General features: G+C 40.6%; 1 protein-coding gene across 1 annotated transcript in view; it reads right to left on the reverse strand.

Moving 5' to 3' along the window:
* MBD2 (methyl-CpG binding domain protein 2) overlaps positions 1-14,242 on the reverse strand; it is a 69,428-nt gene that overhangs the window by 54,716 nt on the left and 470 nt on the right. Inside the window, exon 2 of the mRNA XM_017882981.1 lies at positions 14,046-14,242. Within this exon, the coding sequence (XP_017738470.1) occupies positions 14,046-14,242 (197 nt within the window). The remainder of the gene's footprint in view (positions 1-14,045) is intronic.

Consider the following 14,242-nt stretch of genomic DNA (forward strand, 5'->3'; position numbering starts at 1 on the left):
AAAAAAAAAAAATTCCCTATCAACTGCCCCCTAGAGACACCATTCCTGAACCAACTGTGATCACACCTTTAACTTCTTCTACCCACTATTTAAATAAACTCTGAAAAAAGCCCTGAAGAAACATACTAATTGAAAATCAAAACATGAATTGTATCTTTCCCGTTCACATAAGAACATTTCATCACTTAAAAATAAAAATAACAAAAATAAACGTTATCACTTTTAAACTATGTCTTGACCTCTTTTCATTTCAATTAAACTGTTCAAAGCAATTTTTAAGCCTAACTCCATCTTACCAGTTTTAATGTTTCTATTAGAAGTTTCTATTATCAAGAAGAAAGGAATTTTATGTGGCAACTGATTTTCAAATCTTAAAAAAAAAAAAAAAGTAATTGAAACAGAAATACTCCGATTACGCTCACTTTAATTTAGTGGTATTCACAATTTGTTGCACTGTGAACTTACTTGTAATTACCATTACCTGAGTTAGACAACTATAATATGCCCTCTCAGTCTATGACATAAAATTGTATCTCCAGAAGACCTGCTGCTTGCATGTGAAACTCTACTCTGAAACCACTACTCTAATACAGCAGAAGATACTTTTTCTTGTTTCTTTGATAACATGGATAATCATAGTGTTCAGTCAAACCATTATGAGGAGACCAGAGATTTAAATAAACACAAGTCTATTTTCAAATCAATTTCTAACATGATAGGGGTAGCAGCCACTAGATTGGAATAAGATGAAATGGCCTGTGAGTGACAAGGGGTGTCACAGATGGCAGGTGGCTAGACACCTAAACAGCATGTTCAGAGGCACATCACTTCCCATCAGTATCAGAAAATACTTTATGGGGAATAAAAAAAAAATCCATACTAAAAATTCTTTAAGTTACAGCACTGGAAATGTTGAGACTAAAAGAAACATCAACTTTCTTTTTTTTTTAAACCTCTTTAAATGTTAACGCTTACTTCTTACTTACAAGAGTAAGTATTCAAAGAAACATTTCCCTAACTTTAAATAACAATTTTCTTCAGAAATCAAATTTCATCTGAGACTAAAAACATGAAATTAGAATTAGTGTTTTGTACTTAGATACAAAACAATCAGAAACTCGCCAAATGAAAAGAATGTATATCACTGCTACACATACACATACACACACATACACACACACACACACACACACACACACACACACACAAGAGAAAAGCCTACCTAAGTCAGCCCCCCAAACCTCCTTAACTCCTTTCCCCTTAATCTTTAAATGTAGGGCTTTCCTACAATGCACCATCCTCAGCACTCCTCTACAGCTTGTCCCTGATAGATTTTATCTACTCTTATTTTATTCATATCTACCATGTCTGATCACTTTCTAAGTGATCACCTTTAAACCCAGCCTTCCTTTCCATTGCCACTGCCCAAATCGTCTGCATCACCTCAGGTCTAAATCATCATGATAAGTTAATTTTGCTAGTCTCTTTGCATTCTACACTATCCACATGGCCCTTCCTAAAACACCACTTTGACCACAGCTCTGGCTTAACAGCTTTCAGTGGACTTTTACCCCATTAGCAAAAAAGAGAGCCAAACATCTTAGGCCTGCGTTTTAGATCCTTTTTCCTATGGCCTCACCGCTTTTTTTTCATTTTTTTTTTGAGATGGAGTCTCGCACTGTCGCCCAGGCTGGAGTGCAGAGGTGGGATCTCAGCTCACTGCAACCTCCACCTCCTGGCTTCAAGCGATTTTCCTGCCTCAGCCTCCCAAGTAGCTGGGATTACAGGAGCCCACTACCATGCCCAGCTAATTTTTTGTATTTTAGAGACGGGGTTTCTCTATGTTGGTCCTATGGCCTCCTCTTAACCTTTCAACCCTACTTTCCACTCTTACCTAGTGACCTTTGCTCCAGCCATATTGGTTGAATCACTCTATTCTGAATAGTCTAAATGGCTTCCACAGTTTTTTGCAAGAACCATATCTTTTACTTGGTCCATAATGCATGATGCTATGCCCAGTCTCCAAGAGCCCAGAAATACCAATCCACCTTATATACTACCTCTTCCATAAAGCCTTCACAGAACCCAGTAATAGGAATTTTCTTTCCTCTGAACCCATATAGTAATTATTGCCTATGTTAGGCAAATAGTCATGAACTGCCTGTTGGCCTCATTCTAGCTTTGAAGCACTGAGTTCTACATTGCTAGAAAATTTTCACAAGTTAAATCTTCTCAAATAGCATATTGAATACTTACTTATGAATGAACTTATTCAATGTCTGATTTGCTTCAAATAATGAAGGTTGGGTCAGGAGTAGTAAATTGGGATAGGGATGAAATAAGATTGACCATGTGTTGACAAATTGTTTAAGCTGGGTAGTTCCCACTACTTTTGTATGTATGTAAGAAAATTTCTCTATTTTGTTTAAACATTAAGTATGCTAGCTGAAGATTTGCCCCCAAAATAGGAAAGCTTTTAAAAAATCAAGACTCTGGGCAAGTAAATTTGAGCATTAAAGAATATGCTGGTCAGGCAAAAAAGTGGCTCACACCTATAATCCCAGTACTTTGGGAGGCCGAGGTGGGCAGATCACTTAAGCCAGGAGTTCAAGACAAGCCTGGGCAAAAAAGGTGAAACTCAGCCTCTACAAAAAACACTAAAATTAGCCGAGCATGGTGGCACATGCCTGTAGTCCCAGCTACTCAGGAGGCTAAGGTGAGAGGATTGCTTGACCCTGGGAGGGCGACGCTGCAGTGAGCAATGATCACAACACTGCACTCCAGCCTGGGCAATAGAGCAAGACCCTGTCTCAAAACAAAAATTTAAAAAAAATTCCTTGGCAGTGGGATTGAGTGGGAAGGATGGGGGGGGGATTATTTTTAAAGTATGAATAAGGAAAAAATTTACTACAGTAAATTACTATAGCTAATAGTATTATCTCTATTTCAGGGATCCCTAAGCCCTAGCCCTGGACACTGATCATGGTCCGTTAAGAACCAGGAGGCACAGCAGGAGACGAGCATTACAGCCTGAGCTCTGCCTCCTGTCAAATCAGTGGCAGCTTTAGATTCTCATAGGAGCATGAACCCTATGGTGAACTGTGCATATGAGGAATCTAGGTTGCATGCTCCTTATGAGAATCTAACTAATGCCTGATTATCAGAGGTGGATCAGTTTCATCCCAAAACCATTCGGGATCCATGGAAAAACCGTCTTCCATAAAACTGGTCCCTGGTGCCAAAAAAGGTGGGGACCACTGCTCTATATCAGTTTGTTAAAAAATTAAAAACCAGGGTGTGCCACTAAAATGTGAAAAATGAACCATATGTAGAATTCTACCTAGTCTCATCCTTAAGGCATTTGCTTTCTGAAAAAGGAAAAAAAGAAAAACACTGGTTATTTTGGTTGAATTGGGGACTGGACACTGCTACAACACTTTCAGAAATTAAGTATGTTTGGGAATTATTTCAAAATATAACTGGGGAGAATGGGGTGAATACAGATAAAACAAGACAGGCCAGGAGTTGGTAACTGTTAAAACTGGATGATTATATAGGAACTCATTATACTTTTCCATCTATTTTTGCCTATGTCTGAACTTTTCCATAATTAAAAGTGTGTGTAGGCCGGGCGCGGTGGCTCAAGCTTGTAATCCCAGCACTTTGGGAGGCCGAGGCGGGCGGATCACGAGGTCAGGAGATCGAGACCCTCCTGGCTAACACGGTGAAACCCCGTCTCTACTAAAATACAAAAAACTAGCCGGGCGCGGTGGCGGGCGCCTGTAGTCCCAGCTACTTGGAGGCTGAGGCGGGAGAATGGCGGGAACCCAGGAGGCGGAGCTTGCAGTGAGCCGAGATCGCGCCACTGCACTCCAGCCTGGGCGACACAGCGAGACTCCGTCTCAAAAAAAAAAGTGTGTGTATGTAGGTATATGTGTGTGTGTATACACATATATATCCTTACACATATATCTTACATATATACATACACACACATATTAGTATTTACTTAAACAAATATGCCCAAAAACCAGACTGGAAGCTACTACGTCAAAATTAATAGTGGTTCTCTTTTCTCTTCTCTTCTTCTCTCTCTTTCTTTCTTTCAACAACAAACATTGCCTGATAAAACAGTAGTTCTCTTTGGGACTATAATAATGACTGTCATTACTTCGCTATCCTCTTCTGTATTTTCCCAACTTTCCCACTGAGCATGGGTTACTTTTATAACCCATACATATTATATATATGTGTGTGTGTGTGTATATATATATATATACATAATTTTTTTTTTTTTTTTTTGGGGGACAGGGTCTCGCTCTGTCGCCCAGGCTGGAGTGCAGTGGAGCAACTGTGGCTCACTACAGCCTTGAACTCTTCCACTGAAGGAATCCTCCTCCCACCTCAGCCTCCAGAGTAGCTGGGAGTATGGGCTCAGGCCAACATGCTCAGCTAATTAAAAAAAAAATTTTGTAGGGACAAAAGTCTCACTATGTTAGCCAGACTGGTCTGAAACTCCTGTCCTCAAGCAATCCTCCTGCTGGGATTACAGGTATGTGCCACCATACCTGACCCATAGATAATATATTTTTTAAGCTCTGGGGAACCTTTATAACCTAAGGTCTGCCCTAATCACATTCAAAATACAACAAAAGACAGTAAACCTTCACATAAATACCAAGCATGCACTTCTATTTCTGTTGGTTAATTAAAAGAAGAGAAAGGAGCTAACACTTTACTGATGCACTAACCACCTACACATGGCAAGCACATTTAATCTCAAAAAAATTCCACGAGGTAGAATTCTTTTATTATTTATTTATTTATTTATTTATGAGACAGAGTCTAGCTCTGTCACCCAGGCTAGAGTGCAGTGGTGCAATCTCGGCTCACTGCAAGCTCCACCTCCCAGGTTCACACCATTCTCCTGCCTCAGCCTCCAGAGTAGCTGGGACTACAGGCGCCCACCACTATGCCCAGCTAATTTTTTGTATTTTTAGTAGAGATGGGGTTTCACTGTGTTAGCCAGGATGGTCTTGATCTCCTGACCTCGTGATCCGCCCGCCTTGGCCTCCCAAAGTGCTGAGATTAAAGGCATGAGCCACCGTGCCTGGCCTCCACGAGGTAGAATTCTTACACTAGATTTATAGTTGAGGAAACAAAGGCTTACAAAAACTTATCCATCCAAGATTAACACAGTAAAGCAAGATACAAGCCCAAATCTTTTGACTCAAAAGTTCCCATTGTTTATTCTAAACCAGGACAACCGAAGTGTAGTCTATGCGCACACATACTGGTCCTCAAATACTTAAGCCCGCAAGTGTAAGGAAAGCATTTGGAAACTGTTACGGTAACTTGACAGGGTAAGTTTATGTGACTCAGGAATCTGGTAGTAAAAAGTTGCAACATGTTTTTTGTATATCCACTTTTACTTCATTTTTCTCTTCTTTTTTAATACAGACAACTCTACTTTCAAGATACTGTAACAAATGCTTCACATTTATAGCAAAAGAAAAAATAAATTAGTTAAAATTAGATAGAAACATAGGCTTCCAAGATGATACAAAAGCAATTTCTGAAGATATGTTTTTTTCTTTTTTTTTTTTCTTGAGATGGAGTCTCCCTCTGCTGCCAGGCTGGAGTGCAGTGGCACGATCTCAGCTAGCTGCAATCTCCAACTCCCTGGTTCAAGTGATTCTCCTGCCTCAGCCTCCCAAGTAGCTGGGATTACACGTGCATGCCATCATGCCCAGCTAATTTTTGTATTTTTAGTAGAGAAGGGGTTTCACCATGTTGGTCAGGCTGGTCTCGATCTCCTGACCTCGTGATCTGCCTGCCTCGGCCTCCCAAAGTGCTGGGACTACAGGTGTGAGCCACCGCGCCCCGCCTTTTTCTTTTTTTTTCTATTTATTTTTATTTTTTATTTATTTTTATTTTTTATTTTCTTGAGATGGAGTTTTGCTCGTTGCCCAGTTTGGAGTACAATGGCGTGACCTCAGCTCACTGCCAACTCCGCCTCCCAGGTTCAAGCGACTCTCCTGCCTCAGCCTCCTGAACAGCTGGGATTACAGGCACCCGCCATCACGCCCAGCTAATTTTTTCTTATATTTCTTAGTAGAGATGGAGTTTCACCATGTTGGTCAGGCTGGTCTCGAACTCCTGACCTCAGGTGATCCACCCACCTCAGCCTCCCAAAGTGCTGGAATTATAGGCGTGAGCCACCATACCCAGCCCTTGTAGATTTTTTCAAGCAAAATATAAAAGAATTTTAATATTAAAAATGAAATCAAAAGTCCTATAAATCATATTAGACCTAAAAGCCTATAGGTAATATATATACATCAACACTACACATATACAAGTTTGAGGAAAAAAATTACATTTACTTCAGCTACTCAATATTTGCTTATCTGATTTAGTGCAAGGCAGGATGCTGGTAATTGCAGGGGACATAAAACAGCCCCTATAAGGGCAGGCAGGCCTATGTACACAGCCAGATTAACCGCAAGTTTTTTGATTAATAGAGAAATGTATTTACTATTTGCTTCATTTAACAAGGATTTATCAAAAATGTTCCATATTATACCTGGGACTGTGCTGGATACTGAAGATTCAAAAATGAATCAGATGCAGCTCCTGACCTTGAGGAGGTTCAGAATCTCATGGGCAACAAAGACTTGCCAGCTATTTCTTAAAGCAAATGTGGTAAGAGTTAACAGAATTATACTCAAATGCCATAGGAGCTTCCCGTTTCTGCTAGGGGACTCTACAAAAGGCTTTTTAAAAGAGATGAATGCCTATTAAAAAGAATTTTAGCGACATTCATCCTTGCTTATCTATCCATTCTTCCACTGTAAAAATAACAAAGAAAAGAATACCAAGATACAGCATTTAACAAAAAATCTTCAAAAGGGGATGATGGGCCAGGCACAGTGTCTCATGCCTGTAATCTCAGCATTCACATGCCTGTAATCTTAGCATTTTGGGAGGCCAACAAGGCAGGCGGATCACCTGAGTTCAGGACTTCAAGACCAGCCTGGCCAACATGGTGAAATCCCATCTACTAAAAATACAAAATTAGCCAGGCATGATGGCACGTGCCTGTAATCCCAGCTATTTGGGAGGCTGAGGCAGGAGAATCACTTGAACCCAGGAGGCAGAGGGTGCAGTGAGTGGAGATCATACCACTGCACTCCAGTCTAGGCAACAAGAGCAAAACTCCATCTCAAAATAAAATAAAATAAAATAGGGGGATGATGTTCTTCCTCACATCTGTAAAACACTCAATTATTCCTGAGAAGTCCTAAGTGTTCAACTTTAAAATCTAATTTTAAGTTTTAGTATTTATATTCACATAGAGTTTATGTACACCAAGTTCTCAAAATGAGTTTGAATTTGTATTATACTGAGAAAGAAGACAGGACAAAATCATGAAATCTGCAGATATTATTCAAACTTCATTCTATTCCATAATTTTATTCTCCTTCCTTGGGAAGTTTTAGTTTTTAGAAGTTCTGATAAAATTAAGTAAAACATCATATTACAAAATTTTCCCCATCATTTCTCACTGGAAATGGCAAAGAACAATGAAAGATCAATACACAAGAGCTGTAAGAGGCATTAAGATTCCCAGCCAAACACTAAATCCAGGAAGAGTTTATCGTTTATTTCTAATTCATCACGGAAGTCTTGAGAAGATTTTAAACATGAGTGAAAGAGTTATGAACTTCTATGAGCCCCACGATAGAATCTAAAAAACAAAATCAAAAAAAGCATCACTTCCTTTAAAATTCGATTAAAACTAAAGTATGAAAAAATGACTGTATATCTCATTAATAACATTTTTAAAAGCAATGTGAAAAAAAACTACCAATTTCTGTTGGAGACTATTTTTAGAATGTATATGCATCAGTTCCTTTGAGCTATGTATTTCCTCTAATACAGGTATTGTGGGTGTTGGGGCAGGTGAGACTTTGCATGCCAGATTCTAAAAATCAGATGCAGGACAGACAGCAACGCCGCACCCTAACAAAAATTCCTTTGGCATCTCACAAAAAGATGTGATAGTACAGCTAAGGAAGATGTCTCAGAGCATAATCTCCACCACACCTATGTCTTTCATTTCTGGATGCAGGCTTCAATCACACAACATCAAGAGAAAAGACTAAAAGCAAGACAAACTTTCTATTATGCAATTAAGCTCTTAATAAATAATGCATTTCTTTCTTTCCTCCAACCAGAGATTTTTAAAAAATTGATCTGTAGGGTGTATTTCAACTGTATCTCAAACCTCAATATCTGAGAAATAACAGGGTAATCCTAGGTTGAACATTTATCAAAGAGAGAATATTTTTGAACAAATTGATCACTTTTATTACCCAGAACAATACTGCTTAAATTATGTGGATTTATTACTTTTTTTTCCCCTCCAGGATTATATAAAGCTGGAGGGTTATACTTTGGTACAATAGCTTCACTATCAAATAGGATTTAAAATTTACCCTTTGACATCTTCAGGATACAAGTGTAATAGTAAATAATCACATTATTTTAACGGCACACTAAGCCCAATAAAGTAGATTAGACATGGGGTGTTGTAATATTTGAGAATACAAGTAGGGATCTCTATGCCGTGCAACAGAGCATGGTGGTTAGGAGTTCTGAGGTTAAACCACCCGCTTCAGGATTGTAAATTTGCACTTACCAACTATACAACCCCAAGCACGCTACTTCCCTTTGCTAACTCCCCATCTGTAAAATGGAGATAATTGTACCTATGTTTCATAGGGTTATAAGAATCCAATATGATAGGCCGGGCGCGGTGGCTCACGCCTGTAATCCTAGCACTTTGGGAGGCTGAGGTGGGCGGATCACAAGGTCAGGGGTTCAAGACCAGCCTGACCAACATAGTGAAACCTCGTCTCTACTAAAAATACCAAAATCAGCCGGGCGTTGTGGTGTGCACCTGTAATCCCAGCTACTCAGGAGGCTGAGGTAGGAGAATCACTTGAACCCAGGAGGCAGAGGTTGCAGTGAGCTGAGATTGCGCCATTGCACTCCAGCCTAGGCAACAAAGTGAGACTTCGTCTCAAAAAAAAAAAAAAAAAATGACAATTCATGTAAAGCATTTAGCAAAATAATACTAACAGCTGCCAAAATTCTGAGAGCTGTAACACAAATACACACAGAATTAAGGCACAGAAGACCCTACACTACTTTACCCTATGTTACACAGTCGATGAAATTCAAATGCCAATTTCTCACTTGTGTCTGTGCACTGAGCATCCTATTTACCATTTTCACTGTATCTCTAATATTCAAAATCCCAGAGAAAGGTTTTCTGCAGTACCCTCACATTGATGATGAAAACTAGAAACTACAAAATGTGTAGCCTTATTAATAAAATATCTCAACCAATTTTATCCCAACACACCACCACAGGAACAGAAATAAAGCAAAAAAACTACGAAGTCATTTTAAGGCTTGTTTTACAAAATGTTAGGTGGAATATCAATTGATAAATCCTTATTTAGCACCTGTGTGTTCAGCATTGTGTCGAGGGGAAAAACAGCTATGTGAGAAAGCCACAAGTTCTAAGTAAATGAATATGAGAGTTATACAAGAGACACCAAGTTTAACTACATAGGAATAATGAGAAAGAGGACAATATCAGAAAAGGCTTTTTACTGAAAGCCAAGAAGACTAACTCAAATATGTAAGAACTGTGACAATGGTCACATTCCTTACCTGGGTCCACTCAGTCAGTTTTCTACAGAGCCTACATGGAGGGTCCATTTGTTTTTTGTTTGTTTGTTTTTAAAGGCAAACCAAAATGAGGGGAGGAGCATGGTTGAACCTCAGTGATTGAGAATTCATGCTCTTGAAGCATCATACTAGTCTTTAGCAACAAATGGCGCACGCACGCACACACACACACACACACATTTTTGAGACTGTGTTTCACTCTGTCGCCCAGGCTGCAGTGCAGTGGCGTGATCTCGCCTCCCTGCAAGCTCCACCTCACAGGTAGCTGGGACAACACGCCTATCTCCTGCCTCAGCCTCCAGAGCAGCTGGGACTACAGGCGTCCACCACCACGCCTGGCTAATTTTTTTGTATTTTTAGTAGAGACAGGGTTTCACCGTGTTAGCCAGAATGGTCTCAATCTCCTGACCTCTTGATCCACCCGCCTCAGCCTCCCAAAGTGCTGGGATTACAGGCATGAGCCACGGCGCCCAGCCTAGACATGATTTTTTAAAAAGGGCAGGAGAGGGCTACTAAACAAAGACTATGTGAGGAAGAAAATGCAAGCAACTAGAAATGACAGGAGTCAAGAAGACAAGTTAGAAAATTACTGTTCAAATAATGGTTTCAAATGATGGCAACAAACTTTTTCAGAAAATACACCAATGGATCCAGTCAAACCACACCCTTTTAAACAAACACACTGGATGATAATATATGAACCGCCACAACACTATCAGTAATCCTGACAGAAGGCATAATTATATTGCTTAACTGGCAACTAGGGCACTCCTTCCTATTAGAACTTGGCAGTTTCAAAAAAGCAGCCAAAAAACACACTACCAAAATTTGAGGCTTTCTCGATGAGCTTAATTTCAGTCCAATTAATAAGTGCCTGCCACACCCTACATTAACAGGCACAGATTTGTTTAAATTAATCTCCCCAGGGGCAGGCTAATTCAGGGGTTAGTATTATTAGAATCTGTGTGAACAACTGGGTGCAGGTGTTCACATTACCAACAGGAGAATTAACTCTTAATCCACTTTTAGCAGATAGTCGGTGTTCGGTGAACTAATGGAATTTTTAAAGGGTGGAGTATACATGGGGACACTAATATGTAAAGCAGTGACACTGTAAGCTGAAAAATAATTTGTCTTTCTTTACAATAAGTGACTGCCATCATTCATCACAAAAAGCTACAGTCAAATTACTGTATCACAATCATCATATTATGCTACATACATGTATCTTACTGCCTCAGAATGTAACCTTTCAGAAGAAAAACAAGACTGGTTGTTTTAACAATCCTGCAAAGTAACTGAACCTCTGTAGACAGTAAATAAACAGCAGACAATGCTCCTTTAGGCCCTGAATGAAACAGGTTTGGCACAAATCTGTTCAATGTGTCCTTTCCATTTTACATAAATAAGTAAAAGGCAAATCATAGAGAGTAACTACCACTATACTGGCTTGCGACTTGCCTTAAGATGCATTTATTTAGAAAGTTTGTTTTAAATTGATCATATGGGGGGGGCTTGATAGCTCACGCCTGTAATCCCAGCACTTTGGGAGGCCCAGGCGGGCAGATCACGAGGTCAGGAGATCGAGACCATCCCGGCTAACACGGTGAAACCCCGTTTCTACTAAAAAATACAAAAAATTAGCCGGGCGTGGTGGCAGGCGCCCACCTACTCAGGAGGCTGAGGCAGGAGAATGGCAAACCCGGGAAGCAGAGCTTGTAGTGAGCCGAGATCACACCACTGCACTCCAGCCTGGGTGACAGAGCAAGACTACGTCTCAAATAAAAAAAAACAACTTATTAAATTTGTATTTAAAAATTTAATGGCCAGGCCTGGTGGCTCACGCCTGTAATCCCAGCACTTTGGGAGGCCGAGGTAGGTGGATCACAAGGTCAGGAGTTCGACACCAGCCTGGCCAATACGGTGAAACCCTGTCTCTACTAAAAATACAAAAATTAGCCAGGCATGGTGGCAGGCACCTGTAGTTCCAGCTACTTGGGAGGCTGACGCAGAAGAATCACTTGAACCCGAGAGGTGTTCAAATTTAACATCAGAAAATTTACAACACATTCAAGAAAATGTTAAGTGGCCACAAATCCAAATGAGCACTACAACAATCTGACTTCTTGAAATAACTCTTCCAACTACAAGAAAAACCAACAAACAAAAACCTTTGCAATACCCAAAGTTAGTCTGAATACATCATCCCAAAACCAAACAAACCAAATCCCAGGAGAACTACCATAGAGAGTAAAATTCAAAGTTTAAGATGGTCTACTGTGAACAGACTAGTCATCTATTCCTGAAGGAGTTCAATCACAGACACAGAATAATCTTGTCAAATATAACTGCCTACAAGACATCAGCACATAGTTCACAGGTTATGAAGACTGCCTGCTTAGAAAGAAAACAGAATGCTCTGTTAATGAAAGAATACTAGAAAACGGACAATTATGAACAGCACTAAATGAAACTAATGAACTTGAGAGGACTAATCTTTTTTTAACCACAATAACTTTTTTTTTAATCAGAAGAAATTGTCCCATTGAATGACAGCTGCCACTGGTACAGTCCCAGGGCAAAGATGCCATCAAAGGTTTTCTCTTAGCACCAGCTACCAAATCCTGGCCCCATAGCCTGAGGGAGGACCTGTGAAAGTGCTCACAATAACTTTCTAACCATTAAATCAAATATTTAATGATGAGGAAATACAAACCAAGACTATCACATTTTTTCTTTTTTCTTTTTTTTTCTTTAAAGAGACGGGGTTTCACTCTATCGCCCAGGCACAATCATAGGTTACTGCAGCCTCGAACTCGGGGACTCAAGAGATTCTCTCGCCTCAGTCCCGTGAGTAACTGGGACCACAGGCGAATATCACCTTCATATATTTAAAATAAGTCCTCCATTTTATCATATGAGGTTTCAAGATGAGGGTCCAGATCAAGTGGAAAACTAAGTTCTAATGAAACATCACTCTTATTTTGTTTTTTAGCTGAGGTGAAGTGAACTCACTACAACTACTCATCCATATATAGCAACCATCAGGAATGTGTTCGTATTTACATGCTGCACAAGCAGTGATCACATTCTTGTGTGTGCGTATGTGTGTATACATGCGTATGTACATTTCTTTAACCTTTTCAATCTAGTTAAAAGTATTTTCAGTTCATAAGCATGGTATGTGTACAGACACATTTTCCCAGAACTTCTTGTAGAGGACAGGAAATCCTTCATAACATTATTACAATAGCTAAATGACAATTGTCTCCAAGAGCCATATACATTCACTGAAAAATGCTTCAATCACTCCACAAACACGTATCTCCAAACTACTGAATACAAGTTTATATTATCTTCTATCAATAGGATGGCTTATTACAAAATTTAGTAAATGTGTATTAAGTCCACGGATGTCAACTGCCATAGGCACTTTCTTGAGCTTACTGGGTCACACAAACTAAAGACATGAGCGGCATGACCACGGCAGTGCAAGATCACATTAAGGTGAAAAACCTTGAATCATGTAAAACAGGATGTCTCAACCTCAGCACAGGTGACATTTTGGGCCAGATCATTCTTTGTTGTGGGAGCTTCTTCGTATTATCGAATATGTAGCAGCATCTCTGGCCTCTACCCACTAGATGCCAGTATCACACCCTCCCCAGGTGTGAGAACCGAAAATGTCTCCAGACATTGACAAATGTTCCCTGGGGAGCAAATTTTGGTCTAGGAATCTAAAAACTTAGTACAGTGTGTCAGTTTCAAAAGAGTATATTCTGCAAAACCAAGGAAGTTCCAAAACAACTTCAGGCATTCCAAATAGCTGCTTTATACAAAACTTTCTTGGATGAAGTAAATGAAACCTTGTTACTGGAGATAGCTAATTCTTCCACATGTGCATGATTAAACACTTGTGATGATGAATCTGGGACAGGCTGGGACAGGAGCCAACAGTGACTGGGTTTTATAGTTTCGATGAATTACACCTCCTTTTAACCCTTCAGTGGACTAACCATCCCTGCCAGGGTAACCCTTTCTTCGCCAACCATATTCCCTGACGCCTTCCACATAAGACTCACTCCTGCGGGCCCTCACCTTTTGACACTGCCTCCCACCGCACTGGGGTCAACTCTCACCCAAGAGTTCCGCCACCTTCCACCACCAAACCAGCTTGTCCTTGCCAGATGCCCCCAGGGCCCCAGCTCTCATCCTGGCATACCCTGTCCAAGCCCGCTCTTGACCCCTGACCCCGCCACCCCCTCCCCCCAGGGAGATACCTGAAGTAGTAGACATCGCTCTTGCCAGCACTTAGCCCAGATTTTCGGATCACTTCCTCCTTCTTCCATCCGGGGGGGAGGGCCGGGCAGTCCATCCTCTTCCCGCTCTCCGTGGCCCGGGGTCCCCTGGGCCCCGGCCCCGCGCTCCCCGACGGGAAAGGGACCGGCTCCCGCCGGGGGGCGCCGCCGCCACCGCT

This window comes from Rhinopithecus bieti, unplaced genomic scaffold (genome assembly GCF_001698545.2).
Source record: "Rhinopithecus bieti isolate Rb0 unplaced genomic scaffold, ASM169854v2 scaffold_13674, whole genome shotgun sequence".
Lineage (NCBI taxonomy): Eukaryota > Metazoa > Chordata > Mammalia > Primates > Cercopithecidae > Rhinopithecus > Rhinopithecus bieti.